The sequence below is a fragment of the Rattus norvegicus genome, chromosome 1 (assembly GCF_036323735.1).
Source record: "Rattus norvegicus strain BN/NHsdMcwi chromosome 1, GRCr8, whole genome shotgun sequence".
NCBI classification, from domain to species: domain Eukaryota; kingdom Metazoa; phylum Chordata; class Mammalia; order Rodentia; family Muridae; genus Rattus; species Rattus norvegicus.
This window is the reverse complement of record NC_086019.1, coordinates 54330391-54348034: the sequence shown is the minus strand read 5'-3', so window position 1 is coordinate 54348034 and position 17644 is coordinate 54330391. Positions and strand designations below refer to the sequence as shown.

Genomic DNA, 17644 nt, shown 5'->3' with positions numbered 1-17644 from the left:
TGGATCTCATGGAGGCATTTCTACAACTGAGGCTTCTTTTTCTGTGATAACTCCAGCATGTGCCAAGTTGACACACAAAACTAGCCAATACACATGGGTTGATTATTCTTGGGTCAGCCTTCCTTGCTGGGGCTTCACAGGGTGTCAAGTGTCAACTGACAGCTGTGGGCTTCTGAGGCTTGTGATGTCATGATTTCACTGCACTGAGTTCTGTGTCAGCATGTCCTACAGCTGCCACACAGGGATAAAGAATTGGGTTTTAGATTGTCACGTCGGGTATTGAACTAAGGCCCTGTCATTTACACACTATAGATTGAACTGGGGTCAGGTTATTTGATTTCTCTGCACCTTAATTTCACCCTCTTTTAAACAGTATGAGAATGCCTATTTGTAATTGTTTCTTGGGACTACAGATAATTTTACTAAGAGCTCTGGAAGCTTTGCTGCACACAAAGCAGGAACTGAGCGATCTGCACAGCTAGGATATTGCTAGAGTGCAGCATTAAGATGGGGCATTAAGAATTTCTCATGTGAGACTCTGGAGAACTCGAAATCAAAGACCAAGTTTTATTCAGTTCTTTGAAATTAGAGCTCACAGGGTGGATGGTGATGCTGCTAGTATAATATTTCAGATATGCAGTAACAGTGTTTAGATGATACATATGACTTACTTTAAAAACAGTATAATCTTCTGGAGGCATTTTTTATAATTAATGATAGGGTGTCAGATAATGTAAGACTCATATAAAAGCATAGCTATATTAATATTTTACCAACAAGTTGAGCATACTAATAACCTTTTGTTTTCCACCAGGCGAGCTTGCTTGCTTTTAGATTGCTTAAATATTGAAATTAATTGTCATCATTTAAAATCCTTATGTAAAATTTGTGAGTCATACTATTGGGAAAAAACAAAAAAAAGCAGTCAACACATTGAGTGGGATACTAATGGGGAAAGCATGTGATGTCACTGTCTTAATATCTAGGCTATATGAGACAGTCCCATAAAGGATAGAGCATGTAGAGTGCTTCACCACTCTACATGCACTTACGGCCACTCAACACATGGAGAGTAAACAGGTCACCTAGTGTGCACCAGGAAGCAGTTGGGCTCTTAAGATTAGCATGGGGTAGAAAGGACAAAGATGGTGGAGCGACTGGGGCCCTTGTGCTTCACTGGTAGGCATAGACGATGAGGCAACCTCTTGGGAAAACAGGTACAGTTACCAGTCTCATAACTCTGACCAAGTTCAAAAGACGATACCGTGTACCAACCCCCCTGATCTTCCCCTAGATCACCCATCTTGCCCAGGAACCTCCAGTAGAGACTGTCCTAGCAAACCGTTGTAAACACCATCGATCAAGCCTGAATATTTGGGAAATGTTTCAATAAAACGCTTTCATTTTTACACCATCTGAAATCCCCAGCACCACCACTTCTGCCGTGGTAACGCACTCACACAAGCTACAGAGCAACTTCGGGATTGTTGGATCTGTTATCTGTTGCCCCCCCCACCCCCCACTGCCCTTCCCCTCGGGTAACCTTGCTGTCCCTTCCACTTCCACAGGGAGGTGGACCTGTACACAGGCTATACCACGCGGAACATTCTGTGTATGCCCATAGTGAGCCGCGGCAGCGTGATCGGTGTGGTGCAAATGGTTAACAAGATCAGCGGCAGCGCCTTCTCCAAGACGGATGAGAACAACTTCAAGATGTTTGCTGTCTTCTGCGCTCTGGCCCTGCACTGCGCTAACGTAAGCGTGCCTCTGGACTCAAGTGACTTTGAGCTCAAGCTATTTTTATTCTTCTTTTCCTTTCTATCTCCTCTGTGAACTACGCGCAGGGCATCCTTGCCTGTGCCTACTTTAGGAAGTGTCTTACAGTGCCTGTGAAGAAAGCTGACCCCCGAGAGAGTTTGAGTGTAGTTCAGGGTGTGAGTTTGTTCCGAAAGAATTGTTTGTGTACTGGCTTAATGGAAGCACTGGGCTCGCATCTTGTGTCTTCTGGAAAAAGGGTCCTGTTGTCTGTCATAGGCTGTATTTTAGGGATTCTCTGCAGGGTGCAAACAGCAGCTCATGTCTCCCCAGTGGCCAGGAAAGCTCTGCCTGTGAGGAAAATGCACGTGTGTGAACATCATGAACGAAACCCTCTAGGCCTCTTGGGTCACTTTGTCCCATGCCTGAAGGATTGAAACAAGGCTCAGTTTATCTCTGAAATTTAGCACCTATTTTCTCTTTTTAAAAGTGTTCTTTATCTATTTTATGTATAGGAGTACACTTCAGACACTAGAAGAGGGCGTCAGATCGCATCACAGATGGCTGTGAGCCACCATGTGGTTGCTGGGATTTGAACTCAGGACCTCTGGAAGAGCAGTCAGTGCTCTTAACCACTGAGCCATTTTCTATGTTGCTATATTTTAAATAGGTTGAACATGCAGGGATTCATAAACTAATAAACCTGTAGTGGTATTTTGGTTCTACAACTAAGGATATTTTTAGGACTCTGAGCAAGGCACTACACTGTACACTGGTAGGAGTTACCAGGGTGCCACTTTTCTCACTTAGATTTTTTTTTTTTTTTTTTTTGCAATGGGAATGAGTCTTTGGAACTTCTGACATCACCCATCCATACCAATCTTCCAAAGCAGCAGGTCCTGTGTACCTCCACAGCCCCATTACAGTTCACATCCTCTGCTCCCAGGGCAGGGCCACCTTGCCTTCAAGGGGCGTGAGGGAGATACACCAGAGTGGATGCAAGTTCTCTGTGAAATTCATGTCGATTTTATCGCTGAAGTGTTTCTCCTCACTAAAAGCTTATATAAAATAATCATGTCGCTTTTGAAGTTTCCCTCAACTCTGAAAGTGCAAGCGAAGGTCTGAAACCACATCTCTTCCCTCCCCTTTGGCCTGCCTAGGCTTGGACCGTGGTGAGGACTTTGCTGGCTTTGTGAAAAGTCCTGGTCCACACTAGAAAGAAAAGCACTTGGGGATGCCCTTTAAGCATCCTCATAAACCAAATGGAGAGGATCTAGCTGGCAAAGAAGATGGCAACAGAGCCCCCCTCCTCTGGGCTCCCCACGGCCAGGCTCTGTGCAGCTATAGAAGGGAAGACCCCCATCCTGAGTGTGGGCATCCCCTCTCGAGCTTTCCTGGTACCCTGTAGGCAGGTCAGCCTTGCTGCCCTGAGTGTACTTTCAGTAGGAAAGGCACCTTGCTGCATGACCGCCCCAAGCAGGTGACTGGACAAGGTCATCTTGAAAGCTTCACTTCTTGAAGAATATTCATGTTTACTAAGATGATAGATATGAAAAGGCTTTCTGTGAATAAAATGGCCTCCACTCCTTGGCTGTCACTAAGTCATGACACATGCGATCCTGGGAACTCAGGATAGTTTGTCCTTGAGCAAAGAGCCTCAGACTCCGTGGTCCTGTTGGTTTACGGTGCCTAGACCCAAGAAGAGGCAGGCCACAAGGACCAGAATGACCCTCAGAATGCCCTGACCCTCTTTAAGTTACCTTTGGACATATCAGATGGCATCCTGCTCATAGAATTAAAGGGTGTGTCTGGCTGGCAGCAGCTACCTCTTATTTATCAAGTTACCTGATGACTAAAAGTACTTTTAATGGAAAATGGCCATTTAGAAATGCCAGAAGTCTTTAGCCTGTGCCTCTGAACCTGATATTCCTCAGCAGGCGAGCCTTGATGACAGATTCCCTTGGGATTGGCATTAGGATGTAGGTGATAATGTCTGGGTTCTCAGTCTTTAGCAGATGCAGTCTGCTCCCCTTGCTCTGGACTCCCATCAGCTCTGATACAGTATTTTATTGCTGCAGCCTGCTTTACGAAATCCAAATTTATTGTTTAACAGACAGCCAAATGGTCTGCACAGGCTAAATTGCCTTTCATCAAGATGGAGGCTTGGTTCCAGGATTTCCTGGAAAAAAAAAAAATGAAGACGAAGATTGCCGAGGGACCATTGAAACCCATTCGAAGACAAACTACACACTCCCAGGAGAGAAATCACCAATTCCCACTTTATTTATGCTTTGGCTGGGTAAAGAGTTTGGAGAAAACTCTTACACTTGCCCCCACTCAGTTTGAGCGTAGAGGAACTCATTCTGGTGCTGCATACAGAGTGTGGTAGGGCCTGTCTTCAAGAAGGAAATTTCAGATCTCCAGGCTGGGGTCACAGAACCGGGAAATATCCCACTGGTTGACTTTGTGTGTGGCCATGCTGTGGAGTGGATTGGCCCGGAGCTATCGGAAGGAACACTGGGTTCTGATCTCTCTGGGTTGTGTTGCCCACTTGTATTTCTCACTCATTTTCCCATTCATTTGCTGACTCCAGTTTATCCTGGATACTTGCCCACGGGAGTTCTACACCCAGGACTGCTTAATCCCTCTGGCAAGTGCTCCAGGCTCTTGCTGTGTGAAACCCACTTGAAATTCCCGCATATGTAAGTGAGTAGCAAAGGCTTCAGAAGCCTACTGTGGAGTCTCAGTCTGGGTCTCCACACCCTGACTGCCTGAGGGCAGACAGCTCTGTGGCTCAGCTCCGCACAGCTCAGATCCTTTCCTACCTCAGTTGACCACTTAGGGATTAGCCACCTCTGCTGGTGTGGGGGTTCCTCTGGCCCGTGGTAGCACAAATTCTTATTCTGTACAGCATGCGTTTGGTCTTCGGATTTGTGTAAGAGGATCCACTTGGTGTTAATAATGACATCAGTTGATGCCATTGAAAAACAACACATTAAAAGTACAGGTCTTAAAAAAGGTTTTTATTTGAAATGCAAATTAAATGAGTGGTAGAGGGAATGCTTAACTTAAACTAGTAAAATTCGGTTTAAGTCTCTGATGTCCCGAAAGTTAACCTAACTAACTGTAACTTGAGGGGCCAATGCCCAGCAGTGGTGTGTTTCCTGATTTCTGCTGTGTATTCCTCACAGGAGTGTTAGGTACAGAGAGACACAGTTGATGTAATGCATGTAGCATGGCAATACAGGGCACCGTTCTTACTCAGGTCAGACACTTCTTGATCCTCGCCAGAGGACAGTAGCAGCCAGGGGGAGCAGCATGCTGAGCTGATGGTCATCTGGGACCAATGCAAAATGTTAAATGACCGTCACCAGCCAGTGGTACCAGCTGTTTACAGCCCCCTATGATTGGTCACTATGTCCTCAGTTCACAGATGGGGACCTGGCTAAAGAGAATTAAGGAACCCACCTACATGCCTGCAGTTCATTACTGACAAAGAGATCCAACTCAGGGAGGTGACAAGAGTCCACAGTCATGAGAATTATTCCACCCTTAAGTGGCTCTCTACTGTGAACATTTAAGACAGGTGCCTTCTAATCGCCCCATCTGTGAGGGCTACTGGACTGTCAGGGGGATTTGGTACATAGATTGGTACTCAGAACAAGCCTAACTAAGTATTTTATCTGCCAAGAAGCTGGGTTCCATTTTATAAAGTATAAAAGATGTATTTCTACTTTGCAGTAGAAGGAGGCTACCCTTGCATCCCCAGGTTGTTTTCACGGTGAGATTCTGAGGACCTGTACCTTTTCTGTGTCCTAGTACCAAAGACCGATTGATCATCTGGGCAGACTTCAGTGTCAGACCAACAGCAGTCACTTCTCCTAAAAGTCCCTCCTGCTAACACAGAGTCCAAGATTAACTCCCAGTTACTGTATGTGGATAACTGATAAAGAGCTTAGGACATAAAATTTTCTGTTTTCCTTAGTCCACAGTCGGGTCCTAGACTGTATTATTTTTCTAACGTCCACATCGAAGGTTATTTACCAAATGAGAAATGTCATACATATCCAAAACTGATTTATTTCTTGTATGAAATTAAGCCAATCTATGTAGTAATTAATTTTAGCATAGGCACGACATCAAATGGTGAAAAATACACGAATAAATGCTTAGACAGAATGATATGCTTTAATATATTTGCATTATAGTTTTATAAATGAAAAAGATGACAAAACCCTTCAACCAGGTTGTTGGCTACTCTCCTGTAAAAGACATGGACAGAAATAGGAGTTTGGGGATTGGATGCTGTCGCGTGCAAGGATTGGATGATGGCCATGTGTAAAGGACCAATATTATCTGTAACTACTTTGTTGTGACCTTGAAACGGAGAGCAGGTACCCTTACTCCCACCGCCATCATAGAATTAGGCTGGGCTACAGGGCACGGAACTGCCCTGAATATTGAGAATTCCAGGGGCAGGTGGCCTTCATGCCAGCGCCTGTGGGGTTGTCTCCAGGGCAGAAAGCCAGGAGGAGGCCACAGAGGTTTGGGAGGATGTAAGGGAAGTGTCTGCTTGAGTTTTCAGGTGAACAGTGTCAACGGAACATCACACTGTGCTCTTCGGGTGTAGAGGACCTCTAAAGGCTCACATGTCACACAGTCCTGTCCTGTCCAGGGTGGCCAATATCCCATGACAGGTGGCCTTCTGCATCTAGGAAGAGGCAGCAGCTGTGTTCAGCATCCAGCGTTTGCAAGCTCCTCCTCAGACCGTTAGTGAGGCAGCTTTCTCGTGCGTCCCCATTCCCCGCTGCCCGTGAGTTTGCGGTCTGTGGACAGCACCTGGATCATTTGTTGACTTCTCACAGTATTTACACACTTCCCTCCACAGAAAGACACGTTTCAAATCTGCTGCCCTCTCTCCTGACAAGTGAGTCAATATTTTGACATGTAGAAGATAACATTTGAAGGAACGAGCAGCATCTCAGAATTTTCCGGCGCTACTAACGATGAATGAGAAAACAGTCATTCCAAAGAAAGTGGCACCCATGGGCAGAACACTTTGAAATAGACACCTGATGGGCCCACCTTTGTGTGCCGTTGCCCTTCTCTCTCTCTCTCTTGAGGTGTTTTGTTCTGTATGCTTGGTTTTGACTGTAATGCAGCGTGACTGTCCATTTACTGTCCTGTGAGCATCGCGTACCTGGACAGACAGACAATCCTATTCTCTGGATTCGAGAGTCTTTACTTGGTCATTTTACTGAAAATATTTTCTGTGCCTTTGGCATGGAATTCTTCTTCACCTATGTCTATGATCCGTAGGCTTGATCTTTCCATGGTGTCCCAAATGTCTTCCCATGTCCGTTTTGTGTTCTGCTTACCATTTTCCGTGACTGAATGATCGAACCCCAGCTCCTTGTCTGCAGGACTCTCAGTCTGTGCTGCACACAAGCCGTGCTGTCAGCAAGGCTTCCACTAAGCATCTGATTTGCCTAATTCGATGTTTCCCCTCCAGCCTCACCTCACTCCTGTATTTCTGCGGCATTTCTCTCTATATATTGATTCTAATTTTGCATCCTGATTGACTTATTTATTTCACTCAGCAGTTTGTTCACGATCTCCCAGAATTCGTTTGGGGACTACATCCCTCTTTAGTTGTATCTAAACAATTATGTTCTCATCGATTCTCTAAATATACAATCGCTCTTCTGAATTCCATGTAACTTACTCTAACTGGCTTTCATTTTGGGGGCATTACGATGGGGTTGGTAACATGGGAGGCAGACAGACATATTGCCTTGGTTTTTCCTGTTACGTTCTGCATTGTGAATTGTGTATCTAGAGTTGTTGCCCAGTTACATCTTTGGCACGAACTGCTGGCCCATCTGAATGGATATTTGGGTCTAAGCTTGGTCCTGCCATCCATTAGCTGGTTTAGGATCTATTAGGTTAGAGCTCAGTTGGGGAACAGTCAGAATTGATTTGGGGTTGGCATAGCCTAGGTGAGTGTAGTCAGGTTAGTTGGCTGATGTTCAGGACGTTCACAAGTGACTTGGACAGGAGCCTTGGCTATCCAAGTTCCCTCAGGTCTTAGTAGGAGCCTAAGGGTGGCTAAGGACCTGGAACTGTGAGTATGTGGCCTCAGACAGGTGCTGCTGAGGTCAGTCTGAGCCTGGGGAGAGGGTCCTGGCATCATGTGTCTATGATCTAACACAGGTGCTGTGTGGATGGCTCACCCAGGTCCTAGGTAAGGGGATAGGAGGGAGTCTAGCTAGGGTCAGGTACCTATGCCCTCACACAGAAGCTATTCTCAGTGGTAGCCTGAGGATGGCAGGACACTGCTTTATGTAAACATACGGTAGAAAATGACAGAAGGGCATTCAGGCCGTTTCAGAAATTGTTGATAAATCTAGATACTAAGCACAAGCCAAAAGTAATTGAATGATTTTTTTAAAAATAAAAGTGGTCAGCAGTATTTACACAACACAATCTAAACTATGCTCCTGTGATAGCTACGTAGAGAAGAGCAATGATTCAAACACTGTCTTTCCCCCTATAGTTAAACCACCATATTTCTGTGTTCTTCGTGTGTTTGGAACCTCGGCTACAGTGCAGGTGTGAGAGGTTTTGTAGGCAAACTCGTTAAAAAAACACCCCAGATTTGTGATGTGTTTGAATCATAATGAATTTTCCATTGTCGTGTGTTATAACAGCCTATTGTATGTTACAGCCACACACCCTCCATGTGAGGCCACAACCCACAGTTTACCAAACTGTGGTGTAGCTGAGATTGCTAAGAATGGTGGTGAATGGTTTTACCTTAATTCTTTTTTTTTAAAGATTTATTTATTTACTTAATGTATATAAGCACACTGTAGCTGTCTTCAGACACACCCAACCCCATTACAGATGGTTGTGAGCCACCATGTGGTTGCTGGGAATTGAACTCAGGACCTCGGGAAGAGCAGTTGGTGCTCTTAACCGCTGAGCCATCTCTCCAGCCCTTTACCTTAATTCTTGATGCGTCTCATCTTTGGTCATGTTATTACAAAGAGCTTGTATGTATCTATGTACCTGGAATCTTGTATATAGAAGGCAAGCTGCCCTGTATTGGTGTTACAGCAGTGTGCGAACTAATGACACATTAATTCTTGTAAAGGGCTTATTTTTCCCTTTAAGTTCTTGCATATAGTTACTAATTCACAAGTATAAACACTGATCTTTCCTCCATTGCTTTTTAAATTTTATCTCATATATATATACATATACATATGTATATATATACACACACACATATATAATATTTTCTAGATGTACAAGTGCACATGATCTTACTAATTCAACAGGACAGTAAAATGTGTCTGTTTATTTTCAAGACGCTCCCTTCCCAGCCCCTCCCTCAAGATGAGACGTGGCACCTCTTGAGCCAGCACTCACCACTCACTGCTTGCTAAGCCCTTAGTTGTCCATTAGTGTAGCCATCTACTTATGTGTCCACTCCATGGAGACAATGTTGTCATTGTACAAACCGGTTACACATTTGGATTCATTGATCTAGTGCTGGCAAAACCCCAAACTCACTTAAGAATATAACAAAAACAACAACAACAAAAATACAATTAAATCAGGGAAAGATGCAAACTCCTTCCAGGGAAATTAGTTTGGTATCCTGGGTGACACATAATGATCGAAGTGTCTGTTTTAACAGATACAGAAGTGTGGTACACCTCATTTTATTAAAAATGTTAAGTGGTTCATTTACTGACAATATATATACATTTTATTTTCAACACTTGTATTACTGAAGTAAAAATATACTATAAGGCATTACAGAAAAGACAGTGATTTTTCTCCTCGAGAAAAGATTCCTGTTGAGGAAGGTGTAAGTCATTTGAGTTCTGTCCCTCTGAGGTTGTCTGTCTGCACAGCTCCAGTGTGTCTAGACTGTGAGCAGCAGTGGGTCTCCCAAGTTTCAACTCTAGCTCCCATGCCGAGTCTGAACTCCCAATGCCAAAGTATGGTCTATACTGTTCTAACCAGTCTCCCATTCACGTTCCTCATGCCTTGCAGATGTACCACAGGATCCGCCACTCAGAGTGCATCTACAGGGTTACCATGGAGAAGCTGTCTTACCACAGCATCTGCACCTCTGAGGAATGGCAAGGCCTCATGCACTTCAACTTGCCAGCACGCATCTGCCGGGACATCGAGCTGTGAGCCTCTCATGTTGTTTTCTCGGAAGGAAAGCAAAACGGACTGTGGCGTGAGAGCCACGGTCGCCATGGACCATCATGTGTGGTTTCATGTGTCACTCCTTCTGGTATCCTCAAATAACGAAATCTGAAATAGAAACCCAGTGTGGTGGATCAGGCCTGTGGTGCTCAGAGGCTGAGGCCGGAGGATCAAGAGTTAAAGGCCAGCCAGGATGTACAGGGAGTCCCTCTGTCTTAAAAAACAGCCACAGAATCTGAACTAAACTTGAAATCAGTAACCTAAATACTGTCATTTACTGTTACTCTATCCCATATTCAAAATGGCATTTAATGTCACACGCAGATCTAAATTTCCAAGTTATATTAAAAAATTTAGCAATAATTTCCATTTTTCTCCTCCCATTCCCAGTGCTTGGACAACGGAGAGGCTAGGTTTGTGGTGACTGTGTGACATTGGCATTTGCCTTATCATTAAAAATATACTCCATTGCCACACCAGTTATTCCAGTTTAGGGTTAGTACTTAGTTATTAAATGACAACACAGTTATTAGGCACAAAAACTTTAGGTATTACATTTACTGAGTTTCTGTTTCAGCTGAACCACAGTCTGCTTCTGGTAAGGACCCCCTGGACCATGCAGTACATATGTGCTGGTGACACCCATGGCAGCCTTTTAAATAGATTCCTGCAGGAACCCTTCCACTCAGTGTTGCAGGGAAGGCAGGGGCAGGGGCAGTCTTCTCAGTGTTGGGGTGAAGAAGAGGTTAGAGCTGGCTGCTGCGCCCGACCTAATTGCACCCAATGATCCACTACTCTCCTCTGATTTCAGATTCCACTTTGACATTGGTCCTTTCGAGAACATGTGGCCTGGGATCTTTGTCTACATGATCCATCGGTCTTGTGGGACATCCTGGTACGAACAACCTGTGGGATTCATTTTGAAAAGGGGGCTGAGGGCAACCTCCTTTGCACACTTTCACCTAACCAGGCTTTTTGTATAACTGTGGTAAAATATGGTATTTGAATAAGCATTTAAATGAAAACCGACTGAGCCTGTCAGACACACATGCAGCCTTTTCCAAACGCTCCAGAGACTGTTGTCTTCCTGGCCACTTTGGCCATAGCCACAGCAGCCTCGAGTCTAGGTTTTGTCCTGGAAATGGGTATAACCTAAATGTAACCTAAATGATATAATTTCTCATTAATGTGTCACATATTCCAAATGACATTTAACGCTGTTTAGGCCATGCAGTGGAGGAGGCAGGAGCCATGCTTAAAACAAGGCATTTGGGTAGTACCCATACCTGGAGCAGCCACACAAAGGAATTCTTTTAGGGAGTATGACAGCAACCACAGGCTGTCACCCTCTCCATCTGCCACGCCCTATGTGGCTTTGTGACTTTATTATGTGTGGTGGTTTCTGTCTCACTTGCACACGTTGAAAATGCAGGGATGTATTTGCTCACTTTCCAAATCTTAATGTTTTGCACTAAACCACATCCTCCTGTCTTGGTGCCTGCGGAGCCTTTTAGTTTTTCTGGATTGACACTGTCCATCTTCTTGAGCTCTGTGTCTTCTCTGGGCTTATCAGTAGCAAGTTCAGGACCAGCAACTCTGGTTGTTTAATAGACAGTTGAGGGTTTGCCTGGAAGTCGTAAAGTCATAAGAGGCCAAACTTGGTATTTCCAGGACATTGAAAGGGTTTTTTTTTGTTTGTTTGTTTTGTTTTAAAATTTATTTACATGAGCACACTGTAACTGTCTTCAGACACACCAAAAAAGGGCATTGGATCCCATCACAGATGGTTATGAGCCACCATGTGGTTGCTGGGATTTGAACTCAGGACCTCTGGAAGAGCAGTCAGTGCTCTTAACTGCTGAGCCATCTCTCGAGCTCCTGACATTGAAAGCTTTGAATGAGGAAAACACAGGCTGTGTATATTTAAAGTTTTATGAACACCCAGTCTTTCAATCTACCTTAAATATGTTTTGAGAGAGGACCGGGTCTCAATTGAGAAAAATATATAATAATCCAGTATCAGGATGTACAATAGTACTGGTATCCTCCTTCATAGTACTGTGTGGGTGTGGCTGTTGCAACATTCAACATGAGGGTACCTTAGTGCTTTGGATTCCCTGTAGAAGCATAGTCAGATGCTCAGCATTTGTAGATCTGCGTAGGCCTCTTAGAAGTTCTTAGTTGAGAATGCCCTTGGCCAGGAGGATGCCATACGTGGCCTTCTGAGCCCTCTGGAGCATAGGAAATGCTTTTGTAAATGCAAGAAACTCATAGAGGTTAAGTGGGGGTGGACTGCATGATGACTAGCAGAGTGGAGCTATTACAGTTGGGCTTACTTTTCTTGCTGCTTCCTGGCTATAATAGGAGCAACAAGTAGGAGTGACTATAGAGCTCATGGTTGGCCAGGAGGGAGCCCACAATTGTGTGAGGGAGTCCACAAATGTATGAGGGAGTCCACAGATGTGTGAGGGAGACCACAGGTGTGTGAGGGAGTCCACAAATGTGTGAGGGAGACCACAGGTGTGTGAGGGAGTCCACAGATGTGTGAGGGAGTCCACAGGTGTGTGAGGGAGTCCACAGATGTGTGAGGGAGACCACAGGTGTGTGAGGGAGTCCACAAATGTGTGAGGGAGACCACAGGTGTGTGAGGGAGTCCACAAATGTGTGAGGGAGACCACAGGTGTGTGAGGGAGTCCACAGGTGTGTGAGGGAGTCCACAAATGTGTGAGGGAGCCCACAAGTGTGTGAGGGAGTCCACAGGTGTGTGAGGGAGTCCACAGGTGTGTGAGGGAGACCACAGGTGTGTGAGGGAGACCACAGGTGTGTGAGGGAGTCCACAGGTGTGTGAGGGAGACCACAGGTGTGTGAGGAAACCCACAGGTGTGTGAAGGACTCCACAGGTGTGTGAGGGTGACCACAGGTATGTGGGGGAGTCCACAGGTGTGTAGGGGAGTCCACAGGTATGTGGGGGAGCCCACATGTATGTGAGGGAACAGACAAAGAACACTTCAGCTATAGGCTCTCCTGAAATGCATACTGCTATGCTGGCCTTGTCATACAGTCTCTTCTCCACACAGTTTTGAACTTGAAAAATTGTGCCGTTTTATCATGTCTGTGAAGAAGAACTATAGGCGGGTTCCTTACCACAACTGGAAGCATGCAGTCACGGTGGCGCACTGCATGTACGCCATACTTCAAAACAACAATGGCCTCTTCACAGACCTTGAGGTAGGTGTGCATATCTTCCTACCAGCCAGCCTCAGTGTTGCAATGTCCCTGTCAAAGTGCATTTATCACATGGATTTAGCACGTACGCAAACACATATCACACTTTATTGGAAGTGTTGATCTGGAAATTTTACCTGTACCCAAATACCACCCCCCAAGGAAGTAAGTGTGTGTGCGTGTGTGTGTGTGTGTGTGTGTGTGTGTGTGTGTGTGTGTACTGTTTGTCCTTTCTTTCTTACTAAAGTTGACAAGACCTGTGTGTATTTAACAGGGTGAATTTTTCTTCTTTATTTCTTTTTCTTTCTTTCTGGACTTTCAAGACGGGGCTTTTGTGTGCTAACCTGGCTGTCTTGAAACTCACCTTGTAGACCAGGTTGGCCTCTAACTTAGAGTTCCACCCACCCCCTCCTGCCTCCCTAGTATGAGGATTAAAGGCATATGTCACTGCTGCCTCACTAGGATTTTTTTTCTTGCTGTCCATATGCCCCAAATAATGTAGATATATCTGGATGATTTGAGATCTGGATGTTTTGAGAACACTGAGCAGTTAGCATCATTAAGACATTAGTGCCTTTTGGTCTCCTCCAGAACAAGGGAACAGGCCTCGAGGTACACAATTAGCTTCCCAGAGCTGACGCCAAGCTGGAAGATTTCACAGTCTCAGAGTCTTAAGGGTTGGAGACTTCTCATCCATCCAGCAAGGGGATAGTGCACTCCCAGCCAATTGCTGAGGGCCAGGACTAGTGTCTGAGTACCAGTGATGTCCAGCCCACTAAGGAACCAAACCTAAACTGCTTCTCTGAGCTCCTGGCCTACTGGTTCCACTAGCACTGCAAACCCAGGCCTCCTTTCTCCCTAAAAGCATCACACTGCAAGATCAGCACTGCCACCTCTAGCACGAGCTCACATTCACATTCAAAGCAGCTCTTCTCTGTCCCCTTGCTGCCCTGACAGACCAAGCTCATAGTTGGAACAGAAATCATGGAAGGTGGATTCCAGAAGTGGGGGGGGGGGGAATACCACCTTAGACCACACAGTAAAATGTGGGGCTGAAAAGGTGGCTCGGCAGGTGAGAGTTCTGACTGGGCAAGCCCAGGGCCTGAATCCAGATCCCAGCACCCACCCAAGCTGGGCATTGGCCATGCACAGTTTAACCCCAGCTTGTGGGAGACAGGCAGGGAGGGCTTCCTGGTCACCAGCCTAGTTCCAGTGAGAGATCTTGTATCAAAGGAATAAATAAGAAAGCCTTAAGGCAGGAGATCCTGTGTCCTTCTCAGGTCTCCACATGGGCACACCAACCAGTATGTGCACACAAGTATGTGTGACTCCCCCCACCCCCATGTGATACACCCACACCCTCACGCACATATACTCCAGTTGCACAGACAGGCATGCGAAGGAGCAAAATACAGTCTTGGTTGGTTTTTTGTTTGTTTGTTTGCTTTTTCTGATATGTTTTCTAAAATAATCTTGAGTTGTAGCAGAAGTTCGCTATATTATTTACTGTTTCCTGCAAAAGGTTCAAATGAAGTATGCTTCTTGTTCCCACGAATAGTTTTCTGTTCTAGTGAAATTTGTATTGTATTCTATGTGACATTTTTCTTTCTCTGTGTAACTCCTTTTGCTATTTCACAGTTCTTTCCTCATCTTGCTCTGGGGAACCTTTCTGTTAACTCTTTCTCTCAGTCTCGGAAGTCAGGTTCACTCCGGCTCTCGCCTTCCTCCCTTCTTACAGAGCCTGGGTGACTCTGCCTACTCAATTTCCACCTTGCCCACCGCTGACACTTGCCCTGGCCCCTGACCATCCACTCCCTGTGCTGCCTGTAGGATCTCCCACAGCTGCTGCTCTGTCCTTAAAAGGGGACCATGTTTGACCTTTCTCATCTTGCTTTCCATAGCCAGTCAGGAGAGCCCACTGGCATGCCTGGAAACTGCATCCAGACTTTTCTCCCACCTTTTAACACTTCTCTCACCATCCAGCCCTCACCCTCTGTGCCTTTCCTCAGTTTTTGCAAGCCTTTCTCATCTGTGCCTCACGCCCTCCTGGTGAATCCCTTACATATCCCCAGGCAGTCTCCTAAAACTGCCAGCTAGTTGCAGACACTGCTGTCCTGGAGTCCATTCACATTGCCCCTTGTCATTTGGAACATGAGGTCTGTGTGAGGACCCTAGGTCTCCAGCACGAGACTGGCCTTGCTCAGGCGTGCTCTTCTACCACAACCCTCCCAAACACCATGTTGCTTTCATCCCTCTTCTCACAAGTCACTGTTGGTATCTGGCTCTGGCCGGCCCAGACCGCTTGCTTTATTACATGGCAGACTCTCTTGGACTTCATGGTTCCTTGTTCCAATGTAGCATGCTCTTTTCACGTGTCCTGCGTTTGCATGTTTTGTATATTGGCTGAGTAGCAATGGCCTTGTTAGAACAAGGAGAACCCAAGCTTCCCGCTGCATGCACAGCCAAGCTTATCCACGAGCTTATCCACAATGCCTCGGTGCATTTGCTGCCTCCTCCTCCTTCCCCAGAGTTAAAGAGAAATTTTCTCATTTGCTCGTCAAGTTCCCATGCAGGAAAACAAAGAACAATGTTACAAAAAAAAGTCTGCAGTTTCAAAGATTCCTAAGAGTTTGGGTACATCCACAGAGAAAGGAGTGTGAAGGTAAGCTAGGGAACTCACCAGGTTGTAAACATCTCTGCATTCTCTCACCTCCCCAAGCGCAAAGGCCTGCTAATTGCCTGTCTGTGCCATGACCTGGACCACAGGGGCTTCAGTAACAGCTACCTGCAGAAATTCGACCACCCCCTGGCTGCGTTGTACTCCACCTCCACCATGGAGCAACACCACTTCTCCCAGACGGTGTCCATCCTCCAGGTGAGCTTGCCCAGCTGAGGTGCACACTCCTTGTACCCCGGCCAGAGGGGATTCCTATGAGGTGGTAACTGCTCTGAAGGGAGAGAGGGAGAGCTTCACAGCTCACTGTGCAGGTAGCAGCTGAAGTTTACCGTGCTGTCTGAGGTTTACAGCCACAGATGTGAGCAGGTTTTAGGATCTGATTTTCTCCATATCCTGTAACCAGTACTCGGTGTCTTCAGCGACAGGGTCCTTACAGGCTAGTTACGTGGTGACCAGCAGCACTGGCGGTCATTTTGGAGACCTCTGAGGTCACTCTGACCAAAATAATTGGTAGGGAGCTGTCCCACATCTGGCAATGTGGTTTTGTTTAATAGCCCATGGTTTCTGTGAGTGGCATGGTCCACCCATGCAGAACACCCCATTTGAACTCTTTTTTTAAAAAGTTATATTTTGAAGTTAAGCTTCCTAATTATTCAGTTTCCATAAAGCTTAGGCTAACCCACCTATTTCCTTTCATCTCCTTCTTCCCCCTCCCTCCACACCCCAGGCTTCCCCCCAACCCTCCACACCCAAGTCTTCCCCTTTCTCACTCTGCACACCTCAGTCTTCCCCATCCCCATCCTCCACACCCCAGGCTTCCCTCCTCCACCCTCCACACCCCAGGCTTCCCGGCTCTCTTTTCATCCCCCCCACTTATATTTTTAATAGTATTGTTAAATAGTAGGTTTCCATATAAGTTTTTCATGTGTCTTAGCCACTGTTCTGTTGCTGTAAAGAGGCTCCATGACCAGTGCAAGTCTTATAAAGGACGGCATTTAATTGGGGCTGGCTTACAGGTTCAAAGGTTCAGTCCATTATCAGCCTGACAGGAACCATGGCAGTGGCAGCAGACATGGTGCTGGAGGAGCTGAGAGTTCTACATTTGGAGCTGTAGGCAGAGAGAGATACGGGGTAGGGAGGTGGTGTGTGTGTTGGGGGAGGGGGGAGAGCAGCAGAGAGACAGAGACAGAGGCAGACATTGGGCCTGGCTTCTGAAACCCCAAAGCCCATCCCCAGTGACCTACTTCCTCTAACTAGGCCACCTACTCCAACAAGGTCATACCTCCCAGTAGTAGTGCCACTTCCTATGAGCCCATTTTCATTCAAGCCACCATACTTAACTTTGGGCTATCCCCCACAGTTCTGTGCCCCTCCAAGCTTAAGCCTTCATGTCCCCACCTTTTTGTTTTGACCTATTTTGTTTTGACTTTTGTTTGACCTATCGTCCCTCTCTCAGCTTCCATGAATATATCCTCCCACCAACAGCTCCTTTCTAGTCTTCCGGCTTCCTCTCAATACCCAAGTCTTTTTGTGGATGGCTTCCGCCTACTGTAGGGTCAGAGTGTCTGCTACCCACCCATAAACCCAAACTCTACCCTCTCTGAAGCAGGGTCTCCTGTGTTTCTGGCTCAATGCGGGCAATTCCTTCTCTGGTAATACTATTCCATGGTACCCCCACGTAGCATGGAGGCACGGCCTTGTGCCCCTTCAGCTATCCCTGTGTTCCTCTGTGCTGACACCTCTTGGGCGTCTTTCTTG

At 46.1% G+C, this 17644-nt stretch overlaps 1 protein-coding gene across 16 annotated transcripts in view; it reads left to right on the top strand.

Moving 5' to 3' along the window:
- Positions 1–17644, top strand: part of Pde10a (phosphodiesterase 10A) — a 452326-nt gene that overhangs the window by 417634 nt on the left and 17048 nt on the right. For all 16 annotated transcript variants that reach the window (XM_039089171.2, XM_039089160.2, XM_063272590.1 and 13 more), the window contains 5 exons: positions 1569–1755; positions 9823–9965; positions 10796–10879; positions 13062–13212; positions 15929–16084. In XM_039089171.2, the coding sequence (XP_038945099.1) occupies positions 1569–1755; positions 9823–9965; positions 10796–10879; positions 13062–13212; positions 15929–16084 (721 nt within the window). The remainder of the gene's footprint in view (positions 1–1568; positions 1756–9822; positions 9966–10795; positions 10880–13061; positions 13213–15928; positions 16085–17644) is intronic.